This window comes from Herpailurus yagouaroundi, unplaced genomic scaffold (genome assembly GCF_014898765.1).
Source record: "Herpailurus yagouaroundi ecotype Mexico unplaced genomic scaffold, PumYag 67690, whole genome shotgun sequence".
NCBI lineage: Eukaryota > Metazoa > Chordata > Mammalia > Carnivora > Felidae > Herpailurus > Herpailurus yagouaroundi.
The window spans coordinates 3,152,120-3,178,325 of NW_024420490.1; the positions used below are offsets into that span (position 1 = coordinate 3,152,120).

Below are 26,206 nucleotides of genomic sequence, written 5' to 3' on the forward strand. Positions count from 1 at the left end.
GTTTTATCATGTATCTATGCCTCTGTCCCTCAGTCTATCTTATGTCTAACATTTTTTATTTTTTTTTTTTTTTAATTTTTTTTTCAACATTTATTTATTTTTGGGACAGAGAGAGACAGAGCATGAATGGGGGAGGGGCAGAGAGAGAGGGAGACACAGAATCGGAAACAGGCTCCAGGCTCCGAGCCATCAGCCCAGAGCCTGACGCGGGGCTCGAACTCACGGACCGCGAGATCGTGACCTGGCTGAAGTCGGACGCTTAACCGACTGCGCCACCCAGGCGCCCCAGTGTCTAACATTTTTTAAATGTTTATTTATTTTGAGAGAGAGCGAGCACGAGGAGGGGAGGGGCAGAGAAGGAGGGAGAGAGAGAGGTTCTGCATAGCCCCACGTGGGGCTCAGTCTCACAAACCATGAGATCATGACCTGAGCCGATCAAGAGCCGGACACCTAACTGACTGAGCCACCCAGATGCCCCTGTTTTGTTTTTTTTTTTTAATTTTTTTTTCAACGTTTTTTTATTTATTTTTGGGACAGAGAGAGACAGAGCATGAATGGGGGAGGGGCAGAGAGAGAGGGAGACACAGAATGGGAAACAGGCTCCAGGCTCCGAGCCATCAGCCCAGAGCCCGACGCGGGGCTCGAACTCACGGACCGCGAGATCGTGACCTGGCTGAAGTCGGACGCTTAACCGACTGCGCCACCCAGGCGCCCCAGATGCCCCTGTTTTTAACGTATTTTTAAGTACATTGCAGACATCTGTTTGCATCCCCTAGCTTGCAACATGCATATTGTTAACTAGAATTCAGTATTTTTATAGGTTTTTCTGATGATGTAAGTTTTCCATGAAATGAATGCAGGAATCTTAAATGTGTATTTGCTCAGTTTTTTACAAATGCATATACTTAGGGAACCCAAACCCCTATCGAGATTTAGAACATTATCATTACCCCAGGGGGCTGCCTCATGCTCCTTCCCAGTCAATTCCTGCCACTCACACAGTTCTTATTTTGTGATGCCATAGTGTTGCTTATTCTGTAACTTTATATAAATGGTGTCCTCCAATGTGTACTTTTGTGTAAAGCTTATTTCACTTAGTATTACATTTTTGAGATTGATTTATATTGCTTGTCCGTTCCTTTTTACTGATGGATAGTATTCCATTCAGTGATGGTGTCACAATTTGGTTATCAGTTATTAATGAGTTATCCTATTAATGGACACCTGAGCTGTTTCCAGTTTTTGGCTATTTTGAAGAAAATGACACTCTGGAGTGAGTCTTTGTGTGGAAATATATTCTCATTTCTCTCGAGGAAATCCCCAAGATTTGGATTAGTAGGTAAATGTGGTACGTGTATGTGATTAGTTTTATTAGAAACTAATAGAGCTTTTCCCAAAGTGGTTTAAGTATTTTGTACTCGTCCCACGTAGAGCATGAGAGTTCCCGTTGTTCCACATCCTTGCTGACATTTGGTGGCGGTCTTTTTCTTTTTAGAGAGCGAGCGAGCACGAGTGGGGGAGGGGGCAGAGGGAGAGAGGGAGAGAATCTTAAGTAGGCTCAATACTCAGTGCTGAGCCCAATGTGGGGCTTGATCCCACAACCCTGGGATCATGACCTGAGCTCAAATCCAGAGTTGGACTCTCAACAAACTGAGCCACCCAGGTGCCCCAGTATTGTTCTTTTAATTTTAGTTGATCCTGTGGTTATGTAGTTTTTATTTTGTGTCTCCTTGATGCATAATTTTGCCAAGCACTTTTTTATTGCAATTATATTTACCTTTCATGTATTTTATTTTATAAAGTGTCTTTTCAAAATACAGCAAAACCTTGGTTTGTGAGCATAATTCGTTCTGGAAACATGCTTGTGATCCAAAGCACTTATATATCAGAGCACATTTCCCCATAAGAAATAATGAAAACTCAGATGATTTATTCCACAATACAAAAATATTCATATAAAAATGATTGCAATACTGTAATATAATACAAAATAATAAATAAAATACAAAATATAAAGAAAAATAAAGAAGTTAACCTTCACTTACCTTTGAAAACCTTCATGGCTGGTGTGAGGGAGACCAGAGAGAGGAGGGTTATTGAGTAGGATGACTTTTACTATTACTAACAGATGTTGACTACAGTACAGTATTAATCAACTCTTGTCATAGACTGTAGTTAATGTAATTGACAGGAAGGCAGCAGAGGAAAGGGTCTGTATCTGCAGGCAGCCTGACCTAGAATGAAGCAGAGCATTCCTAAGCTTACTCTTGTCTGGAAAAGCAAAGGACTGGCCATGGGTGCTTTGAAGGGACAAAAAATGCACTAGTGCCAGTTGTGGGCTCCTTCCAGCGTTCTGAAAAATCACTGATTTCTGCCGAACACTGTGTCCTAAGACAGAACATCTGAGCATCCAAGCATGGGAGATGATCATCCACAATCCACACCAAGCTAGCCAGAGAGAGAGAAGAACCATTGGCTCAGTTCTGATCATGTGACATTGGACGTCACATACTAGTTGTATTGCAAGACATCGCTCATTTATCAAGTTAAAATTTATTAGAAATGTTTGCTCGTTTTGAGGAACACTCGCAGAACAAGTTACTTGCAACCCAAGGTTGTACTGTATTTGCCCATTTTAAAAATTGTTTTTGTGGAGTTGTAGGTAGATTTTTTTTAATGTTTATTTTTGAGAGAGAGAGAGAGAGGGAGAGAAGAAGAGGGGGAGGGGCAGAGAGAGAGGGAGACAGATGATCCGAAGCAGGCTCTGCGCCATCAGCGCAGAGCCCACTGCAGGCCTCGAGCTCACAAACTGTGAGATTATGACCTGAGCCACAGTTGGACACTCAACCAGGCGCCCAGGCACCCAGGCGCCACCCAGGCGCCCCTAGGCAGATGCTTTTTATATTATCTTGGTTACTACTAGTCCTTTGTCAGATACCTGTTTTATAAATGTTTTCTTCCAGTCTTTGTTTTGCTTATTCATTTTCTTAACTGTGTCTTTTCATGAACAGAAGTTTTTAATTTCCATGAAGTCGAATTTATCATTTTTTTGGTTATTTTTTTCCTATATAAGGAAACTGCCTACATCTAAACAATGAATCTAGTCTCTTATGTTTTCTCTTAAAGGCTTTATTGTTTTAGTTTTTACTTTTAGGTCTTAAGATAATTATTTAAACTACTGAGGTATGATTGACACACCAAAAGCTGTGCATATTTAGTGTATGCAACATGATACATACAGTTTGGAGATAATTATATATCCATGGACCCATCACTACAATTTATGCCATAAAACTATCCATCACCTCTACAAGTTCCCTCCTCTCTCTCTCTTTCTCTCTTATTATTTTGTGTATATGATAAGAATGTTTAACGTAAGATCTACCCTCTTAGCAAATTTTTAATTATACACTACAGTATAATTAATTGTAGGCACTATGCTGTATAGATCTCCAGGCTTTACTCATCCTGTATGACTGAAACTTTGTACCCTTTGAATAGTGTCTCTGCATTTCCCCCAGTCCCTGACCACCACCATTCTGCACTCTCCTTTTCGGAGTCTGACTATTCTAGATTGCTCATATGAATGGTGTCAGTTAGCATTTGCCCTTCTGTGTCTGGCTTATTTCCCTTACCATAATGTCCTGCGGGTTTATCTATGTTGTTGCAAATGGCTGAATTTCTTTCTTTTTTAAGGCTCAGTAATATTCCATTGTACATATATACATTTTCTTTATCCATTTGTCCATTGGTAGACATTTAGGTTCCTTCCATGTCTTGGCTACTGTGAATAATGCTACTGTGAGCATGAGAGTACAGATGTGTCTTCAAGGTACTGACTTTAACTCCTTTGGATATATACCCAGAAGCTGGATCATATGGTAGTTCTGGTTTTTTTCAGCTTTATTGAGGTATAATTGACATATACCACTGTGTAGTTTTAAGGTATACAACATGTTGATTTGATACATTGACATATTGAAATATGATTATCATGGTATCGTTAATTAATGCCTTTATCACCTCACATAATTATTAGTTCTTTTCTGTGGTGAGAACATTTAAGATTTACTCTCTTGGCAACTTTCAGGTATGTAATACAGTAGTGTTAATTGTAGTCATCATGTGTACATTAGATCCCTAGAACTTACTCATCTTACAATTGGAAGTTTGCACCCTTGATCAACATCTCTCCATTTCCCCCAAGTCCCTGGCAACTGCCATTCTATTTTCTGTTTCTATGAATTTGGCTTTTACATTCCACACACAGGTGATATCATACAATATTTACCTTTCTCTGTCTGACTTATTTCCCCTGGTGTAGTGCCCACAGGGTCCATCTCTGTCACAAAGGGTAGGGTTTCCTTCTTTCTTATGGCTGAGTAAGACTCCACTGTATGTATGTACTGCATCTTTATCCATTCATTTGTAGACAGACCCTGATGTTCCCATATCTTGCCTATTGTAAATAATGCTGTGGTGAACATGCAGATACCCCTTAGAAATCCTGATTTTTTTTTTTTCATTTGGATACCCAGAAGTGGGATTGCTGGATCAGATGATGGTTCTTTTAATATTGAGGAACCTCCATACTGTTTATTCCATGGTGGCCAATTTACAGTCCTACCAACAGTGCACAAGGATTCCCTTTTCTCCACATTTTTGCCAAAACTTATCTCTTACCTTTTTTAAAAAAATTTTTTTTAACGTTTTATTTATTTTTGAGACAGAGAGAGACAGAGCATGAATGGGGGAGGGGCAGAGAGAGAGGGAGACACAGAATCGGAAGCAGGCTCCAGGCTCTGAGCCATCAGCCCAGAGCCTGACGCGGGGCTCGAACTCACGGACCGCGAGATCGTGACCTGAGCTGACGTCGGCCGCTTAACCGACTGAGCCACCCAGGCGCCCCTCTCTTACCTTTTTGATAATAGTCATTTTTACAGGTGTGAGGGGATCTCCTATTGTGGTTTTGATTTACATTTCCTTGGTGATTGCTGATGTTGGGCATCTTTTTATGTATCTGTTGGTCATTTCTTTTGGTATGTTGTATTTCCATTTTCATTTGTTTCAAGATAACTTTTGATTTCTTCTTTGACCTATGGGTTATTCAGGAGTGTTAATTTCCACATATTTATGAATTTTCCAGCTTTCTTCCTGTTAATTGATTTCTAGTTTCATAACATTGTGATCAGAAACAATACTTGGTATGATTTCAATCTTTTTAAGTTTTCTAGGACTTGTTTTGTGACCTATCATGATCTATCCTGGAGAGTAGCACTTGAAAAGAATATGTATTCTGCTGCTGCTGCTGCTGGATAGAATGTTCTTTATATGTCTGTTAGGTCCATTTGGTCTAAAGTATAGCTCAAGTTCAACATTTCCTTACTGATTTTCTGTCTGGATGATATATGCATCGATTTCTCCCTTCAGATCTGTTATTTGCTTAATATATTTAGGTGCTCTGATGTTGGGTACATATATATTTACGATTGTTATATTTTCTTGATGAATTAACCCCTAAACATTAAATAATGACCTTCTTTGCCTCTTGTTATGGTTTTTGGTTTAAAGTCTGTTTTGTCTGATTTAAGTATAGCCACCCTGCTCTCTGGGTTTTTCATTTGCATGAATTACCCTTTCTCATCCCTTCACTTTGAGCCTTGTGTGTGACCATAAAGCTGAAGTGAGTCTCTTGTAGATAACATATAGTTGGGTTTGTTTTTTAGCCACTTTATACCTTTTGATTGGAGGATTTAATTCATTTACATTAAAAGTAATTATTGATAGGTAAGGACTTACTAATGCCATCTTATTTTTTTTCTGGCTGTTTCCTAGTTCCTTTTTCCTCACTTACTGCCTTCTTTTGTGAATTGATGATTTTTCTCCATTGGTATGCTTGGATTGTCTTCTATTTATCTTTGTGAATTTACTATAAGTTTTCGCTTTGCAATGACTGTGAGGCTTATATAAAACGTCTCACAGCTATAACAGTCTGTTTTATGCTGATAACAACTTAACTTTGCATATAAAGACTCCACCCTTTTACTCTCCCCATTTGCATTTTTGATGTCACAACTTCTTTTTATATTGTGTATCCATTAGCAAATTATTGTAGCTGTAGCATTTTTGTAAAAAAAGTTTTTTTATTGCCTTAATTATAGAGATACTCTCCCTGTGGTTCCTGTTAAAAGTTACTATCTCACTTTATTTTCTTAAAGTATTAACTGGATGCTAGTCTCTCTAAAGTTGTGGCTATTAATGTCTTAGGTCCTGATTTTTAGCATTCTAAATCAGAATTTCAGAGCTTTAAGGGAGCCTGGACACCCTCCTTTGACAGATGGGCATAGAAAGGCCCTTGAAATCTGTGTGACTGGCCCCCGGTCAGTTAGTTACCACAGGACAGAGCAGAGGAGGAGTAACACCAAGTCTCCAGCACCTTTGGCACTCTGCTTCCCCATAAGATACTGATTTGCTTTTTATTTTTTTATTTTTTTATTTTTTTTTTAATGTTTATTTATATTTGAGACAGAGAGAGAGCATGAACGGGGGAGGGTCAGAGAGAGACGGAGACACAGAATCTGAAACAGGGTCCAGGCTCTGAGCTGTCAGCACAGAGCCCGACGCGGGGCTCGAACTCACAGACTGCGAGATCATGACCTGAGCCAAAGTCGGTTGCCCAACTGACTGAGCCACCCAGGTGCCCCGCTTTTTATTTTTTTTTATTGTTGAAGTATAACTGACATACAATGTTATATTAGTTTCAGGTGTATAGCATAGTGATTTTACAATTCTATATATTACTCAGCACTCACCACCACAAGTGTAGTCACCATCTGGCCCCATACAGTGCTATTGTAGTATTATTGACTGTATTGCCTATGCTGTACTTTTCATCTCCATGACTTATTTATTTTATAACTGGAATTTTGTACCTCTTAACCCATTTCACCTATTTTGCCCATCCTTCTACTCACCTCCTCTCTGGCAACCACCAGTTTATTCTGTGTATTTAAGGATCTGTTTTTTCGTTTGTTCATTTGTTTTATTTTTTAGATTTCACATATAAGTAGTATCATATGGTATTTGTCATTCTCTATCTGACTTATTTCACTTAGCATTATACCCTCTAGGTCCATCCATGTTGCAAATGGCAGGATTTCATTCATTTTTTATGACTGTGTAATATTCCTGTGTGTGTGTGTGTGTGTGTGTGTGTGTGTGTGTGTGTGTGTGTGTATCTTACATCTTTATCCATTCATCTGTCAATGGACACTTGAGTTGTTTCTATATCTTGGCTATTGTAAATAATGCTGCAGTAAACTTAGGGGTGCATATATAACTTTTCAAATTAGTGTTTTTTATTTACTTTGGGTAAATATTGAATATTGGAATTACTGGATTGTATGGTAGTTCTATTTCTTATTCATTTTAATTAATTAATTAATGTTTATTTATTTCTGAGATAGAGACAGAGCACAAGTGGGGGAGAGCACAAGAGAGAGAAGGAGAGACAGAATCCGAAGCAGGCTCCAGACTCCGAGCTGTCAGCACAGAACCTGACGCGGGGCTCGAACTCAAAAACCATGAGGTCATGACCTGAGCTGAAGTTGGTCGCTCAACCGACTGAGCCACCCAGGCACCCCTAATTCATTCATTTTAAATTCAAGTTAGTTAACATACAGTGTCATATTGGTTTCAGGAGTAGAACCCAGTGCTTCATCACTTACATACAGCCCCCAGTGCTCATCCCAACAAGTGCCCTCCTTAAGGCCCATTACCCATTTAGCCCATCCCTCCACCCATTTCCCCTCTAGCAACCTTCAGTTCTCTATATTTAAGAGTCTCTTATGGTTTGCCTTTCTGTTTTTGTCTTACTTTATTTTTCTTCCCTTCCCCTATATTCATCTATTTTATTTCTTAAATTCCACATAAGAGTAAAATCATAACTGTATTTGTCTCTCTCTGACTTACAATTTTACATTTTTTGAGGAACCTTCATATTGTTTTGCATAGTGGCTGCACCAGTTTACATTCTCACTAACAGTGCGTGAGTGTTCCTTTTTCTTCACGTCTTTGGCAACACTTGTTTTTTCTTTTTGATTGTAGTCATTCTGACAGGTGTAAGGTGATATCTCATTGTGGTTTTGATTTGCCTTTCTCAGATGATTAGTGGTGTTGAACATCTTTTAATGTGTCTGATGGTCATTTGTATGTCTTTTTTTTAAAAAAAATGTCTATTTAGGTCCTCTGTCCATTTTTTTAATTGGATTGGATTTTGTTTTGTTTGGCATTGAGTTGTATAAGTTCTTTATATATTTTGAATATTAACCCCTCATCAGATAAATCATTTGCAAATATCCTCTCTTACTTAGTAGGTTGCCTTTTTGTCTTGTTGATGGTTTTCTTTGCTGTGCAAAAGCTTTTTATTTTGATATAGTCCTAATAGTTTATTTTTGCTTTTGTTTCCCTTGTCTGCAGAGATATATCCATAAATGTTGCTAAGGCTAATATCTAAGAGATTACTGCCTATGTTTTCTTTGAGGAATTTTATGGTTTCAGGTCCCACATTGAGATCTTAGTACATTTTTTATTTATTTTTGTGTATAGTGTAAGAAAGTGGTCCAGTTTCATTCTTTGGCATGTAGCTGTCCCGTTTTCCCAACACCATTTATTGAAGAGACGTTTTCCCATTGGATATTCTTGCCTCCTTTGTCATAAATTAATTGACTGTATAAGCATGCGTTTATTTCGGGGCTCTCTATTCTGGTCATTGATCTAGGTGTCTGCTTTTGTGCCTGTACCATACTGTTTTGATTACTACAGTTTTGTAGTGTATCTTGAAATCTGGGATTGTGATACCCCCGGCTTTGTTCTTCTTTCTCAAGTTTGCTTTTGTTATTCAAGATCTTCTGTGATTCCATATGAATTTTGGATTATTTGTTCTAGTTCTTTGAAAAATGCTGTTGGGGGGCGCCTGGGTGGCTTAGTCAGTTAAGCGTCCAGCTTCAGCTCAGGTCATAATCTTGCGGTTTGTGAATTTGAACCCCGCATCAGGCTGTGTACTGACAGCTCAAAGCCTGGAACCTGCTTCAAATTCTATGTCTTCCTCTTTCTTTGCCCCTCCCCTGCTCACGCTGTCTCTCTCTCTCAAAAATAAATAAACGTTAAAAAAAATTTTTTTTAATGCTGTTGGTATTTTGATAGAGATTGCATTGAATCTGTAGATTGCTTTGGGTAGTTTGGACATTTTAGCAATATTTGTTCACCCAATCCATGAGCATGGAATATCCCTCCATTTATTTTTGTCATCTTCAATTTCTTTCATCAGTGTCTTATAGTTTTCAGAGTATAGGTTTTTCATCTCTTTGGCTAATTTCATTCCTAGGTATTTTATTCTTATGCAAATGTCAGTGGGGTTGTTTTCTTAATTTTTCTTTCTGCTACCTCATTGTTAATATTTAGAAATGCAAGAGATTTCTGTATATCAATTTTGTATTCTGAAACTTTGCTGAATTCATTTATTCTAACATTTTTTTGGTGTTGTCTTTAGGGTCTTCTATGTATGGTATACTTATCTGCAAATAGTGGCGGTTTTGCTTCATTTTTACCACTTTGGATGCCTTTTATTTCTTTTTGTCTGAGTGATGCAGCTAAGACTTCCAGTACTATGTTGAATAAAAGTGGCTAGAGTAAGACATCCTTGTCTTGTTTCTGATCTTAGAGGTAATGCTTTCAGTTTGTCACCGTTGTGTATGTTAGCTGTGGGTTTTTCATATATCGCCTTTATTATTTTGAGGTATGTTCCCTCTAAACCCACTTTGTTGGGAGTTTTTATCATGAATGGATGTTGTCCTTTGTCAAATCTGTTTTTTGCATCTATTGAGAAAATCATATGGTTTTTATCCTTCCTCTTGTTAATGTATGATGTATCACATTGATTTGTAAGTAGCTACAGATATTTTTAATTCTTTTGTCCTTTTACCTTGTAATAGAGTTAAGTGGTTAACCCCTTCATATTGCAGCATTAGAATATTCTGAATCTTACCAGTTTTATTCTTATCTTTACCAGTATGTTTAATTTTTTTTATGTTTTCATGTTGCTGATTAGCATTCTTTTGTTTCAGCTTGAAGGACTCCTTTCTACCTTTCTTGGCAACACTGGTCTAGTGTTGATGAACACATTCAGCTTTTGTTTTTCTGGGAAAGTGTTGAATTCTTCTTCATTTCTGAAGGATTACTTTGCCAAATAGAGTATTCTTGGTTGGCAGTTTTTTTCCTTTCAGCACCTTTTCATCCCACTCTGGCCTGGCCTGTCTGTAAGGTGCTTGCTGAGATAGCCTTTTGTGGGTTCACTTGTAAGTTACAGACTTCTTATTTTTTGCTGCTTTTAAGATGGTCTTTCTTTGATATTTGATAGTTTTATCATAATGAGTCTTGAAGAGGATCTCTTTGAGTCTGGTGATCTATGAGCTTTGTGAACTTGGATCCATATCTCTCCCCAGTTTGGGGAAGTTCTCAGCCTTTATTTATTTAAGTAAGCTTTCTGTCCCCATCTCTTTTCAACTTCTGGAAGTCTAGCAAATCATAAGTTATTTCTTTTGATGGTACCCTATAATGTTTGCTTTCTTCACTCTTGTTGATTCTTTTTTTTTCCTCTTCTGACTGTACAATTTTAAAGTTTCTGTCTTCAGTCTCATAGATTCTTTTTTCTGTTTGATCCATTCTGATGTTTTTACTCTCTATTGCAATTTTCATTTCATTCATTCTTCAGCTCCAGAATTCCTGTTTGGTTCTTTTTTTATGATTTCTCTTTGTTAAACTTCTCCTTTGGTTTGTATAATGTAGTTTTCCTGATTTTGTCTTTTTGTGTTTCCTTGTAGCTCACTGAGTTTTCTTAAAACAGCTATTTTAAATTCTTTATCAGGTAAACCACACATCTCCATGTCTTTGGGATTGGTTACTGGAAATTGCTGCAATATTTTGGTGGTGTCAGGTTTCCTCGATTTTTCATGTTCCTTGAAATTTTGCATTGCTGTATTAATATTTGAAGTAGCAGTCCCTTCTTCCAGTCTTTATGAACTGCCTTCAGGAAAGAAATATGTTTCATCAGTCCTGCTAGGGATTCTGAGGCTTTCTTAGACCTTTATGGATGTATCTGCCTGACATTTCTTGCTCCCTCTTGTGGCAGAATTATTAAGCTTCTATGCCGTCTCCTCCTGATCCTACAAAACACCAGGTCAAGTGCTAGCAGCCTCTCTTTTGTTTTCTCAAAGGTGGCGCTAAAGCTCAATTTTGTGGTCTCTCCCTGACCCACAGATTTGGGCCAGCACAGCCTTTCTGTATGTGCTCGCTAGCCACCTGCCAGAGTTTGCTGCCTAGGGAGTGTGAACAGGGGTCTGGCTATAGGATAGGGGTATGTGTGTCAGTAAGGCTAGAGGTGTGCTGGGAAGTACCATATGGCAGTTGGAGGATCCCCAGAGACTCATGGGTGGGCTTCTTGATGGAGTCCCACAACACATTTTGTAGGATCCGTGTTTCCTTTAGTGCCTTTTGAGGGTCCTATCTGCCATTCTCCCAGCTACTTTCCATCTCCCAGTCATGTTGTTCACAATTCAGTACTCTGAATGGGGCAAGAGAGAATTGAGCCTCTTTGGCAGTGTTCCACATAGCTGGGGAAACTGGGTGTGTACTTACACACCTATTTCCCCCAAGGGAGAAATCATGGGCTGAGAAGATCTCTCTTGGCCCCAAACTGTGCTGCCTTATGGAGGAGGGTGATGTGAGTAAAATCTAACAGTTCCTTCTTTCCAGTGCATCCAAACTCTTTTTTTCCTCCAACATTGTTCTAGAACTTACCTGCTGGAAAATTAGACTTCTACAAAGGCTCTGTCATCTGTGGGTGATTGTCTAAAATAGTTTTCCAGAGACTCCCAGACTGTGGCTAAGAGGGGTTAGAGCTGGCTCATGGGCCAGCTCAGGGTCCAGAGCTGGGACCAAGCAGACAAACATGTGTGCCTATTACCCAATGCGTGACTGGGTGAGACTCCTCCTGGATCTCTTAGTGTACGGTGCTGGGTCCCACAGTTCCCACAAAGACACTTTGCCATGAATGAGTGCCAAATTGTTGTTGCAAGGGGGACATGTCTTTGCAGCCATGATGCTGATGTCACTCCTGGTAGTTTTGGCATTTTTTGATAAACTTTCATAGTGTTTTCCCTAGCGGTTGCACCAGTGTCTATTATATACCTTGAATTACGTTTTGTGTATAGTTTGAGATTAGGGTCAAGGCTTATTTTTCCCCATGTCAGTATCTAATCTAGCACCATTTGTTGAAAAGCTTTTCTTTTCCTCCGTGGATTACTTTGGTTCCCTTGTTAAAAGTCTAATGACCATATAAATACAGATTTATTTCTAGGTTCTTATTCTGTTGCATTAATCTATTTGTTGATTCTTATACTAGTACCACACAATCTTGATCGCTGTTGCTTTAGAGTAAGAAAATCAGGTAGCATGTATTTTTTTAGCCTGTTCTTCTTTATCAAGATTCCTGTGGATATTCTGGACCCTTTGTTTCATATAAGTTTTAGAATCAGCATGTCATTTGCTACAAAATAGCCTGCTAGGATTATGATTAGACTTGTTTGAATATATAGATCAGTTTAAGGAGGATCAAAATCCAGTGTTGAGTCTGCCAATCTGCTGGTAGAGTACATCTTTCTAATTATTTACGTCTTGTAAACTTTTCTTAGCGGTTCTGAGTGTACAGGTATTACATGTGTTTTGTGAAATTTATTCCCAATATTTTGTGACACTATTGCAAACTGAATTGGTTTTTAAATTTTCATTGTCTCATTGAGTTTCTTAAGGTTACAGAATGCGAGGTCAGCATACACAAACCAATCATATTCTTAAGCAATAAATAATTGGCAACAGAAATGTGAAAAACCCTACCATTCACAATATCTTTCCCCCCCTCCTCTAAAGGAAATACTTAGGTACAAATTCATCAAAAACACATAGGATCTGAATACTGAAAACTATAAAGTGCCAAGACCTAAATAAATGGAGAGACACATTTGCTTTTTGTGGATTGGAAGACTTAACAGAGTAGTGCTGTCATTTTTCTCCTAAGTGATCTATAGATTCACTACAATGCCAATCAAAATGTCAGCAGGACTTTTTGTAGGTGTAGATCAGCTAATCCTATACTTTGTATGTAAGGAGCAAGAAACTGGAATAGCTGAAACAAATTTGGAAAAGAAGAGCAAAGTTGGACGAATCACTTGTTAATGTTTTTGTATTTTTGGGAGAGAGAGGGAGACAGAGGATCTGAAGCGGGCTCTCTGCTGTCAATGCAGAGCCCAACATAGAGCTCGATCCCACAAACCATGAGATCATGACCTGAGCTGAAGTTGGATGTTTAACTGACTGAGCCACACATATGCCCCAGGAATCACTTTAGTATCAGGCTTTGGTAATCAAGACAGTATGGCCTTGGTGGAGGGATTGATGCATAGATCAGTGGAGCAGGTTAGAGGGTCATAAAGTAGACTACATGAATATAGCCATTCAATCTTTGACAAAGGTGCAAAATCAATTCATTAAGAAAGGGGATAGTCTTTTCAACAATTGTCTTCTAACAATGGGTCCTTTCCCTTTGGGGAAAAAAACGAACCTTGATCGAAACTTCAGTTCTTCTACAAAGATGAACATGAAGTAGGTTATGGATGGAAACATAAAACATAAAGACATAAAATTTTTTGGAAGAAAACATAGGGAAAAATCTTCATGACCTGGTATTAGAAATGATGCCAAAAACATAATCTAGAACAGAAAAATATTAATAAATTGTACTTCATCAAAATTAAAAACTTGTGCTCTGCCTTAAAGACTGTCAGGAGAGTTAAGAGACAAGCTACAGACTGGGATAAAATATTTGCAACCCACATGCTTGACAAAGGAGTTGTATCCAGATTATCTAAAGAACTCCAAACTCAATAACAGCTCTCAAAACTACAAAAACTCAACTTAAAAATGGGCAAAGGACTTGAACAGACACTTCACCAAAGAGGATATAAGGATAGCAGATAAACGTATGAGAAGATACTCAGTGTCATTAGCTGTAGGGAAACGCTAATTGTAACCATGATCACATACCACTACACACATATTAGAATCGCTAAAACAGAAAATCATGACAATACCAAGTGCTGGCAACTGGGACTCTCATGCACTGGTGGGAATGCAAAATGGTACCCTACTCTGAAAAATCATTTGGAAGTTTCTTTTTCTTTTTTTTTTATTTTTTATTTTTTTTTTATTTTTGAGAGAGAGTGAGTGAACAAGTGGGGGAGGGGCAGAGAGAGAGGGAGACACAGAATTCAAAGCAAGCTCCAGACTCTGAGCTGTCAGTGCAGAGCCTGATATAGGGCTCGAGCTCACGAACCATGAACCGCGAGATCATGACCCAAGCCAAGTTAGATGCTTAACCGACTGAGCCACCCAGGCACCCTTGGAGGTTTCTTATGAAGTTATATATACACCGACCATGTGACCCAACAGTTCTACTCTTGGGTATCCACCTTAATGAACTGAAAACTTGTGTTCACTCAAAAATCTGTACACGAATGTTCGTAACAGTTTTATGTGATGGCCCAAACCTGGAAACAGCCCATATGTACTTCAAAGGATGAATGCATCAAGTGTGGTACATTCATACAACGAAGTAGTACTCAGCATTAAAAAGTAGTGACACACACCACAAGTTGGGTGAAGCTCAGACATTATGCTGAGTGAGACAAGCCAGTGTCAAGGTTATACACTGCTTGTTCCCTTGTATTTGACATTCTTGAAAAGACAAAACCATAGGTGCTGGGAAACAGACTGGTAGTTGCCAGGGGTTGTGCATGAAGGTGAGGGTTTATAGATAAGGGAGTAGTACCAGGGAGCTTTCTGGTTGGAACTGTAACGTACCCTGTTTGTGGTGGTAGTTACACCAATACATACATGTGTTGAAATTTATAGAACTGTACACTAAAAAAGTCACTTTTACCATGTAATAAAAAATAATTTTTTAAAATGTCAGACTTCACTCTGTTTTATGAATCTTTGTATGTGACCTTGTTTTTGTTTTGTGTTTTATTTGCTGTTTTTCTCTCCTCTTACTTTGCTTTGAAAGTGTAGATGATTTTTGTCTACTTGTTCTCTGTACTCGGTAAGCCCTTTTGATTTGGAAACCCATATTCTTCAGTTCTGGGAGTTTTCTTGGTTTTTGTTATTGTTGCACATTTCCTCCACATGTTTTCACCCTACTCCCCTGTCCGTTTTCTCTCTTCTCGCTTGCTGGTATTTTTCAGACATTGGAACTCTTAGCTTGGTCCTCTAATTTTCTCATATTTTCTCATCTGTTTTCTTTATTTTTGTCTCTTTGTCCATTTCTGGAAACTTACTTAATTTTAAATATTCAGTCTGTTGTTTAATAACAAGAGTTCAGTTTTTGTACTCTGATTGTCTCTTTAAAGGTAGCCTATTCTTGGGGCACCTGGGTGGCTCACTTGGTTAAGCGTCCGACTTTACTCTGGTTATGATCTCACAGGTCGTGGGGTTCGTGGGTTCAAGCCCTGCACCGGGCTCTGTGCCAACAGCTCAGAGCCTGGAGCCTGCTTTGGGTTCTGTGTCTCCCTCTCTCTCTGCCCCTCCTCTGCTTTCACTCTGTCTCTCAAAAATAAATGTAAAAAAAAAAAATAAAGGTATCCTATTTTCATTTCATTATTGTAATATCTTCTATTAATGGTAGTAGTTTTCTTCTTCCTGAATACTTGCTTTTCTGTTTTATTAGCTATTTCTCATTAGATGCTTTCCTTCAGTATCTGATGGTCCTTTGCTTATATTTAGGAGGAGGATGAAAATGCTCACTGGAAACACATAGCATGTTGTGAGGCTTGTCAACTTTGAGCTTCAGTCTTCAGTCTGGTTGGGCTGCATAGTTGGGGAGCCTCCTAAGGCAGTATCATTGGCTCTTTCTGTTTAATCTGATTGGAGTTTCCAGAGAAGAGACTTTTTTTGGTCTCCTACATGGAGGGAAAGGCTTGGTTCATTGGAGAGAGAGGGCTCTGGGTCTCTGTATCCTGGATATTCATTCATTTATTCTCCCTAGTTCCAGTCCAGTATCTTGTCCTCAACTGGGTCTTTATACTGCTAGTCAAGAGGCCTTATGTTGTCCCTTTGCAAGAAATAAATCTTAAGGTTGTGGCCTGGTAGCTGGAATGCTGTAGGGAGCTAACTGTTTGCGAAGCAGACTTGGAACCAGCACTTACATAGGCGGTCCTCCTCCTCCCTTCACTTGCACCTACGCAGGAATCTGGTGCTGCCAGTTTGAGTCTTTCAGGGATTCTTCTTTGTAAAATCAGGTTGCTTCTTGTTTTGTGCCTATGCTTAGCTTGCATTTCAGTTTTCTGTACTTGATTTGTAGGAGTAGAAACGTACCAGTCCTAGTGAACAGAAATCTGAAGAACCATCAAAATGGAGCTTTAGTCCCAGCCTCTCAGTCCATTCTGGACTGACTCAGTTTACAGATGCAGAATCCCTTGAACAGAGGGGTGTTTGGATCACCTTATGGAAGGACCCCACCATGCAGCCGTGGAATGCCCACATTTATTTTTCTTGGAATTGCTAAGTCATCTGTTGGCCTTCCAGCTTACAAATTTTATTTGTATCACTTGTTCTTGTGCGTCTGTGACTTCAAAAACTTCTTTTTATTGTCTTGGTGGGGTTCCAGTAGGGAATGAGTGTGGTATGTGTGTTCAGTTGCATCTTTACCTTCAACCTGTCTGTATTCTTTTGCTAGATGGTATTATACAGTCTCAAGGCTTTGAAGATCATCCATAGGCTGGTGATCCTAAATTTATGTCTCCAGCTCTCCTTCTCTTACCTCTGGTCCCTGGACGTACTATCACAACTGCTTACTCACCATTCTCTCTTAATACATCCAGTACACATGTCAGACGCTTCCTTCCCAACCTTCCCTTTGAAATGCTGATTTCTCATCTAATCTTGTTCTCAATTAATACTACTACTAGCTACCCACTTGCTCAATCCCAAATCCCCTTCCTTCTTTCCTACATTATCAGCAAGTCCTATCAGTTCTAAATTCAAAATGTATCCAGAATTCATCCAGTTTTCCCCATCTTTATGGCTGCTACCCTGATCAAAGCCATTTCATTTCTCACCTTGGTCCATGCAGTAACCTTGCAACTACTCCCTGCCTGTGCTTTTGCCCTGCTGTCCAATCCACTATCTACACAGTAGCTGGAGTGAATATTTTGAATTCTAAGTTAAGCCACATGCATTCCCTGGTTCAAAACCCACAGTGCTATCCCCCTGTACTGTGAATGATGTCCACGCTCTTTACTCTGTCCACAAGGTCTCTGCCTAACTCTCAGACTACAGCTCCTACCAGTGCCTTCCTTGCTCCCTCTCCTCTGGTCACACAGGCCCTTCTGTTACCAAACACAGCAAGCTTGTCCCACCCCACTTTGGGGCCTTTATAGTTGCCATTTTGTCTCCCTAAGGATCCTTCCCCCATGTCTTCATATGGCTCACCCCTCAGTTCATTCAAGTCTCTGGTCAGATAGCGTCACCTCTGTGAAGCCTTTCCTGACACCCACTCCACCTTTCTTCCAGATTCCTCTATTACGTCATCTTATTTCTTTCCTTTTGAAGGTATCTTGTTCTTTATTGTCTTTCTCTAGCCATTTGAGTGCAAGCCCTGTGAGGGCATTGGTCTGATCTGTCTTGTTCTTTGCTGGTACTATCATACCTAGAGCAGAATCTGGCCCATAGTAGATAGATACTCAAAGAACTGTTGGATGGCTGGGTAGGAGGGGAGGGTGAACAAACGCTTGTTGAGTTCTGTTTGGACTGTTAACATGTTGGTTCTTCTGGGGCATCTCAGAATTGAGCCTTTATACAGAGGTCTTTCCCATCTCGACTGATTGTACTTAAGAATGCCTTTACGTGTCCCCCTCTCTTCCTGCCAATAAATCTGTTTTAGGGCTGAAAGTTTGAATTCCCAAATAGCAGATGGATGATCCTCTCTTTCTTTCTCCCTGCCATTAGCCATGCAGTCACACCTTAAGTTGTATTTTGTGCAGGAGCCAAGATGAGATTTTGGCAGATAGTCAGTGCATTTGCTCATCCGTCAGACCTGTGGAGTGTGGTGCTGGATTAGGAACGAGAGATTGAAGCTAGAAATTGAGTCCTGCTGGCTTCCCTCTCAGTAGTAGCAGTCTGCTTTTGCTTTTCTGCTCTCTCCCAGTCTGTCTGTTGATTTTTAACATCATCTTCTGCCAGTCATTAATCCTATTAAAACTGCTGGTGAGATTAAGGCGGGGGTGGTGTCAGTCAATTTCACTTCCTCATCTTCAGAAGGGAGTTGAGAGATGACAAATTGTGAAGCCGCCTTGGTCTGATCACCAGCTTTAAATATGATGCCTTACAGTCTACTTGTCCTTGAGTCATGTGGGACTTCAGTGTTTTGGGGTCCACTTAGAGTTTCTGTTTAAAATCTGATGAAGTAGGGATGAACCCAGGAAATGACCCCTTTGCTTTTTGTTTTCTTCTCTCTGTTTTGTACAAATCAGGAGGTTCATCAAGAACGGATTGCATTGGAAAACCAATTGGAACAACTTCGTCCAGTCACTGTGTTGTAATCCCCAAGATTCAAGTAACAGTGGGCGACTTTTTCTGCCAAGATCTTTCCTTTGAATGTTTCAACCCAACTACTTGTCATAGATGTCCAAGACTGTGTGAAAAGCTGTGAGCGGCAGAATATAATCCATATTTCCTTTTCTCTTGTAGTTCACTTGTACCTTTTACTCTGGTGGAAAAAATACAACCAGTTATCACACTTGAAATTGTAATTATCAGTGGAATTTATCTCACATTCTTAAATACTTCCTCAAGTTGTTAGATGTTTCTCCTTACCAAAAACCAATCTTCTAGCAAATGAAAACAAGTTAGAGCATTATTTATTTAAAGAATTTATGATTTGTATAAAACCTCATAACCTAGTACCTTCAGGATGCTTGTTTTATTTTTGTATGTATATCAAATACAGTAGGTTGGTTTCCTGAATAATTGGGATTCCAACTGGATAGTCTTTGGCATGATGATAATAAAAACAAAAACTAAAACAAAAGCATCAGATTTAGACTGGCGCTGTGCCCTCTGCCACCATATGCCAAAACTGCTTCTTAGTGCCATTTTGACATTATATCTAGCTATAAATAATACATAACTATTGTTTTCCGTTGGATGGCAGAGATTTATTGGGTCTTTGCACCTCTGTAAAGTGGAAGTTTTGTCAGTGATCTATTTAACTTGGCCCAGCCAGGCCATCAGCTCACAGAACTCGGTCCTTTCATGTAAATTTTTGTGCAAGAGCAATCTGCTTTTTTAACTGCCTCACCCGCTTAAATTGAACAAATAGTTGCCAGATCTCTACTTTTATCCTGCATGGGATAACATACCTGTAAATGCATGTATTTGGAAACCGCCCGTCAGATGCAAAAGGCTGAAGAGATTGTTTGGACTGATAAATATTTGTTGCTTGAACCCAGGTATTCAACCTGGGGAATAAGGGGAACTGGTTGTTACCAGCACTCCAACAACTCTGGGAGTTATTTCTGTCCCTGTTATTTTAACCTGAATTGTGATTGTATTGAGTACAAAGAAATAATGAAAGAAACCCCATCTTCACTCTGGGGGTACAGCTGTTCGTTCTGTGTGAAGTGCACCCTGGGGAAGTGATTGGTTTATGTACAGCCCAGCGGAGCCCAGCTGACTCCAGCGTGTGTGATGTAAAACCATGAGCTCAAATTGCAGAAGCCAGCATGCTGTAGAAACTTTGATCACCTGCTCCCCCTGAAAGCTCAAGTTCAAAGTGGGAATCGATCGACCCTCACAGGGGTCAGGGCATGCCTGCTTTAACATCACTTTGAGAGACTGATTATAAGAAATACCGTCTCTTGTGCATTTTACTAATTTACCCATTCTTAGAGTAGACGGGTGGGGTGTGCCTACGGTCCTTTCTGAAGTGCTTTAGGATGGGTTTGCGGTATGTGGGATCAAGCCTCCGGTTTCAGTAGGTTGGCGGCTCTTAGAATAAGTGGGTGTTTATTTAATGCTTCCTTATTTTACTTGCCAGCTTTATCAATAGCTTAATAACAGAAGAGAAAGGCTCAAACAGATGATGTTTTCCCGAAGAAAAATAAGTTGGTGGTTCTATTCTGTGTGTATTAAAGGATGATTTGGAATTGATTTGATTTTGAAAATCAAAAAGTTGAACTGTTTCTCTGTTCTCCCTTTCCTTCCCTTTTGGTTGCCTTTTCTGCCCCTCGGGGAGGGGTTTGGAGTCATTTAAAACCCTTCCTAAGATTATAAATGGGCGGTGCAAATTTTTTAGATAACCTCCTTTCCCATGTTCTGAGACCTGGGGGCTGTAAGGAATTTTATCAAGTGTCCTCGTTGCACACATTTGACAGCATGATTACCGTTTGTTATGTTCCATCCAGGAAAGACTGACATTGGCACTGCATCTCATAATCTTCCAGGACATACACACTCACTCGAGATAGCGCCGCATAGCCATTGAGCAGGCACACAAATGAAAGAATGTTAGTCACTATTCTACATTTAAGAAATATTGAGGTGTTTTTCCCCAATCAGTCCATGCCGCAGTGAGACAAATTAGGATGTTCGGGTTTTGTTTACTTGGCTTGGTTTTCATTAAAGAAACAAACTCGCATTGGACAGTTAAAGCCCCGTCACCCGTATTTTAAGATGAGCGCCGCGTTAAAGCCCACATCAGTAATGTCTATGCCCAGCTTTCTTGACTGCACTTAACAGTGACCACAGTTTATTAGTTGCTCAGAAGTGGATTTTATTTTTTTTTTAATTTTTTTTTCAACGTTTATTTATTTTTGGGACAGAGAGAGACAGAGCATGAACGGGGGAGGGGCAGAGAGAGAGGGAGACACAGAATCGGAAACAGGCTCCAGGCTCTGAGCCATCAGCCCAGAGCCTGACGCGGGGCTCGAACTCACGGACCGCGAGATCGTGACCTGGCTGAAGTCGGACGCTTAACCGACTGCGCCACCCAGGCGCCCCAGAAGTGGATTTTAAAAGAGAAAACAAGTACACACTATTATGATTACCCGACTAGTGCTCATCTTCTGTTCCTCTGTTTTCTTAGGATGTGCACTTTTAATGTAGGACTATAACTCCTGTTAATGTTCCTGTGAGCCTTTAATGTGACTTGTAGGAAGGCTGAGTTGGTGAGGTCACCGTTAGCCCTCTTCTATAAAACCACTCCCAAATTGGACCTGCTCGTTGGGCAGAATTCAATGGACAGAAGGTCGGTGTTGCCCCCCGTCCATGGAGGTTTAATAAGCTGCTTGTTGAGTGGTCCTCCTCCATAGGGTCCTGGTGCCCCAAAGCGGGAAGCGCAGCAGGAATTGACAGCAGGCTTCCAGGTACCCTCATGTGCCTTGTATGTGGCCTGCTGCTTTTGCCCCCTCCCTGTCCATTAGATATGAAGCCAAAGCAGAAGGTGGATATCTGGAATGGAAGTGCATGTTGTGATCAAGGCAGATACTTGGATTCGCTTTAGTTGGACAGATCTAACCGCTTTATAAATATTGGGTGCTTCGGGCCTGATCGGGAGAGGAGACATCTTGGCTGGAAGCCCATTTTACTCTCATTGGAGAATGGGATGTCCGAGCGGAGAGGACTTGGACCCGTCTCCTGCAGTTTGCTCTTGGGGAAGCCACACTTTCTAGCCCGAGAATCCATAGGAGGAGGTAACTAGTGGCAGAGCTGGGATGCCAGCTGATCTTAGGGATTCTAAGTCAAGTCCTCCAGCCTCTAGCAATACTAAAAATAGATTAGAAGGGTTTCTTCTATTTACCATGTTGAATTTTATTTACTTAGTAAGTTTTAAAGTATGAAAACACGTTTCAGTGAGTTTTAGATCTAGATATTCCTCTTAGATTGAAGCAAAAAATGAAATTTGAAGGGAAAGAGTATGATTGAACTATTTGTTCTTCTGAACACCTCACCTTTCATGATGCAATAAATTACTCTGAGTTTCTTGGCAGAACTTTTGACAGCTGTTGCTTTGAATGGATTCCATTCCTGTATTCCTTATGGGAGTTTGTTTTTAAAATAGACTACTGCGATTGAAATGAATTCAATATGTAGTAAGTTACAGTTTTCTTCGCTGTATCTTCAGTTATGTGGGTTGCAAATGTTCGATTTCAGCATATTTTAGGGGGAGTAGTAAAAAACACGAATTGTCCTCTGATTTCCTACCAATGTCTGAACTATCATAAAGCACTCTTCATATGTGACTTGATTCTATAGTCTGTTTATAAATGATAATTTGTTTCTTAAATGATCTCACAACCATGGTAATAAGAGATGTGCACTCAGAAGATCAATAAGAAAATAACCTGGAACGGATGTTTTTCTTGCAATTAAGACAGGCATTTACAAAAGTCTTCTCCTAAGCAGTAATTGGAAAGGTCTCAGTTACAGTATAACACCTAACAGCTAAAAACATTTGTTCAAAACAAACTTCAGTCACACCTCCTGACTAGACATCACCAAAGGAATGTGATTTTAAAAGTATGAAAAAAAAGAATTTCAAATATCAGAGTGACCAGATCTTCCCATATTATTGACAAGTAGGGCTTAGTAGGTTGTGGTTTGAACATTATGAAGGTGAACAGAATGTAGTATCAGTTGAAAGGTCTTTTTCTCTTCTCGTTAAGTAGAGCAGAGGTGACTGGTTTCCCTTTCCAACCGGCTTACTCCCTTTTAAGTGTACTCTTTTAAAACTTCGATTTCCAAGGATCTTTTGAATTTACACGTTAGCTATGGGTGTTTTATTATGTTCTTTTTTTGCATCATGACTTGATGTGGTTCAAGTTCCCTAGTAAGGGGTGGGGATTTGGGTTTTTGGAATTCTGAGGCGGCATCTTGTCTTTAGGCACAGGCTAAGGGCTACTGCTCGCCAGTACCAGCGGCTCGGCCATGGGCGGCAGTGTGCATGTGAGTCTTGCTCTATGAGCCACCCTGCTTTGCTTGTTTGCAATGAGAAATGCATCTAGTTTTGCGACCCCTCCAAGAGCAAAAGAACAGACATGGGGGACCGGACTTCAAAAGCCGCGCATAGTCAGTCTGGGGGCTGCTGCTCTCCTCCAAAATCGGCCTTCAGAGGTTGCCTTACAAGTGCTCCCTGGAATAGCCAGTGTGTTACTGCGAGCAAGACATCCCAGGCACATGGCTCCTGTTAGGCTTATATAGTTATTTTCTGCATTTGCCGACATACGTGATGACGAAAGAAACTTTTCTAAAAGGCATCGCGGGGTTTCGGTTGAGAGGACTTGTTCTACTTACAGAAACCTACTCTGTTCTTAATAATGGGAAAGTGTTTTTGTGTTTTGTGAGTTTTCCTGTCTTGCTCTAAGCTAATTTCACGGCTGTGGGAAGCTGGAGAAAATGGGCTCATGACTCTGGAGACCAGAGGACGGGGACTTTTAAGAGGGCTTGAATTGGAATTCGAGGGCAAGTTTGACACTAGGGAAATTCAGGGGCCAGTTCCGGCCTACTCCAGTACTCCGTTGCCTGACAGGACTGGACCCTAAAGGGCCTTCCCAGAGCTCTGGAGCTCTGCCCTCGGAATGGTGCAGCTGATGCAAGAGCCCCATCGCATGGCGATTGGATCAGCCGAGTTGTGTTGTTTTCATTTTGTTTTAAGGCAGCTTGTGTGAGGGCTTCAACTGTACCCATCTTGGGAACTGGGCGTTCCCTTTTCTTCGGCATTCTGCCATTCTGTTTGTCTTCAGCACAGATATGTTCCAGAAAGCCAGAGACAGGAAGAGCCGTGTTAGTCTTCATGACAGTGGGCCAGGAGAGAGAATGAGCTGATGGTCTATTTTAACCTCGAGAGTAAGAGTGTGTATTTTGTCACTGCAGGTACATTGAACAGTAAAATGAGTAACAGCAGAGTATATATATATTTGATGCCTTCTGTCTCCTCATGATAATGTGCTAACAAGTTGTGTTAGCAATTTACTTAGCCAGAGTTTTGTTCATTTGCTAGGCCTTGGGAACATAAAGTATATTGGTCTTAAGCATAAATAAATATAGGGTAACCTATATTTGGATTGTGACTTGTAGACTCAAACTAACCTTACTGCCTCTTTTTCACACTTGTTGGAAAGTCTGTGAAGAACATAGTAGGTTAAAAATCTCCAACTTTGGAAAATGTACATGATGTGAAACTGGGGTGCTATGTTAAAAATAAATGTACGATAACTAAGTGTTTTTATGGAGTCTTGGTGTCGATGAATTGTGGCCTGCATATGGTTTTGTGCATTTAATGGAAGTGCTGTGGGAAAAGAGTTGGAGGTCTTCCCAATCAAGTCTGAGATTTGATTATTTTTACCTCCTGGTGATCTGAGCTAGGTCCTTAAATATCTGGACACGGTGAACACTGGGTGATCATGGGCTATCTTGCCTAACTCACAGTGCATTTTAAAGATCTCCTGCATTGAAAACTTGGCTTAATGTGGGGTCCAGGTTATTTGCTTCATCCTGTCAGTATTCTTTTTGTTTGAAAATGTTCCCAGCATCCTATCCTTAGCTAGAGTAGGGGTGAAGTGGGGGAGAGGTCAAGGACAGTGGGCTTGAAAGCCCGACCCAGTAATCTGGCATCCCAGTTGCAGTTTCTTACCTTCAGGATTTGAATCATTTGGGGCACCTGGGTGGCTCGGTTGGTTAAGTGCCTGACTCGATTAAAGCTCAGGTCATGATCTCCTGGATTGAGAGATCAAGCCCCAAGCTGGGCTCTGTGCTGACAGCATGGTGCCTTCTGGAGATTCTCTCTCTCCCTCTCTCTCTGCCCCTCCCCTGTTTGTGTGCACGTGCACTGTCTCTCAAAGTAATGAAATGAAATAAAATTTGAATAATTTTAGGAGTCTACCATTGTCCTATCAGCTGGGAGTTTTATTCTGCTTTGTGAATGCAAATGGTGGGCTACACATGGGATATTTCTAATCTATGAGTTCTAAATACCAAAAAAACTCTGCAAAAAAATCATCCATGATTTGGCTCATAAGCTTGGACACTGGAGGTCACTTGACCCCGGCCTTTTCCAAGCACTGGTGAAAATCACTGTGTCCCTCACTTTAGAGATAAAAGACATCTGAGATCATCTAGGCAAGTGGTTCCCAAAATGTGGTCCCCGGACTGGCGATATCCTCATCTTTAGGGAACTTACACTGGAGAACAATTGAATCAGGGACTCTGGGTGTGAGCCTGGCAGTGTTTGTGTTAACAAGCCCTCCATGTGATACTGATGCTCACTAAAATTGAACTCCTGGTATAGCTAACTTCATTTTACAGCTGAAGAAAGTGGTGCAGAGAGACAACGTGGATTCATCCCGGTCTCAGTTAATTGACAGCAAAGGATCAAAATGTTCCCAGGGCAGACTTTCTTCTGTGCTACAGCATCCAGTCATGAGTTTGTTCCCTCTCCTGACCTTCTCCCCACGGATACTTGCTGGGTATCAAGGACTATGTTGGGAGCTGGAAGTTAGACCAACAGTACAGGATCCCTTCCCTCAAGGAGCTCATAGACACTGACAAAGGAATTGTAGTGCAGTGTGGGACAGTTACTAAGATGTACGAGGGTAGGCTGACTGCTATAACAACCCCAGGAGTTGAGTGGTTTGACACAATGGAAGTGTATTTCTCCCCTTACAGTGCAGAGTGGATGTTTTTAGTTGCATCCTTTTCTCTGTGGTTATGCAGGGACCCAGACTCCTTTCACATGCGCTTTGGTCTTCCTATAGGGCTAAAGAGTTTTCTCCTTTTAGCCAGTGTGTGGAGAAAAAAAAGACACTGTAGAGAGGATACAATTTCTCTTCACAGAAATGGTATGCATCACTTCTCTTCATACTTCATTTCCCAGAGCTCAGATGACAACAGTTAGCTGCAATGGAGACTGGGAAATGTGGTCTAGCTGTCCGCTCAGAAGGAAAAAGTTGTGGTGAGCACATGATGCACGAGAAGACACAAGGCCAGGTTGCTCTGAGAACCCACAGTATGTTGGTGGGAGGGGGCATCTAATTCAGACTGT

The 26,206-nt window shown here is 40.4% G+C and overlaps 1 protein-coding gene across 7 annotated transcripts in view; it reads left to right on the plus strand.

Annotated features, from left to right (window-relative positions):
- REPS2 (RALBP1 associated Eps domain containing 2) overlaps positions 1-20,351 on the plus strand; it is a 234,510-nt gene extending 214,159 nt beyond the window's left edge. For all 7 annotated transcript variants that reach the window (XM_040468333.1, XM_040468327.1, XM_040468330.1 and 4 more), the window contains one exon: positions 18,642-20,351. In XM_040468333.1, the coding sequence (XP_040324267.1) occupies positions 18,642-18,710 (69 nt within the window). In that variant the 3' untranslated portion in view covers positions 18,711-20,351. The remainder of the gene's footprint in view (positions 1-18,641) is intronic.
- Positions 20,352-26,206: the final 5,855 nt, after the last annotated feature.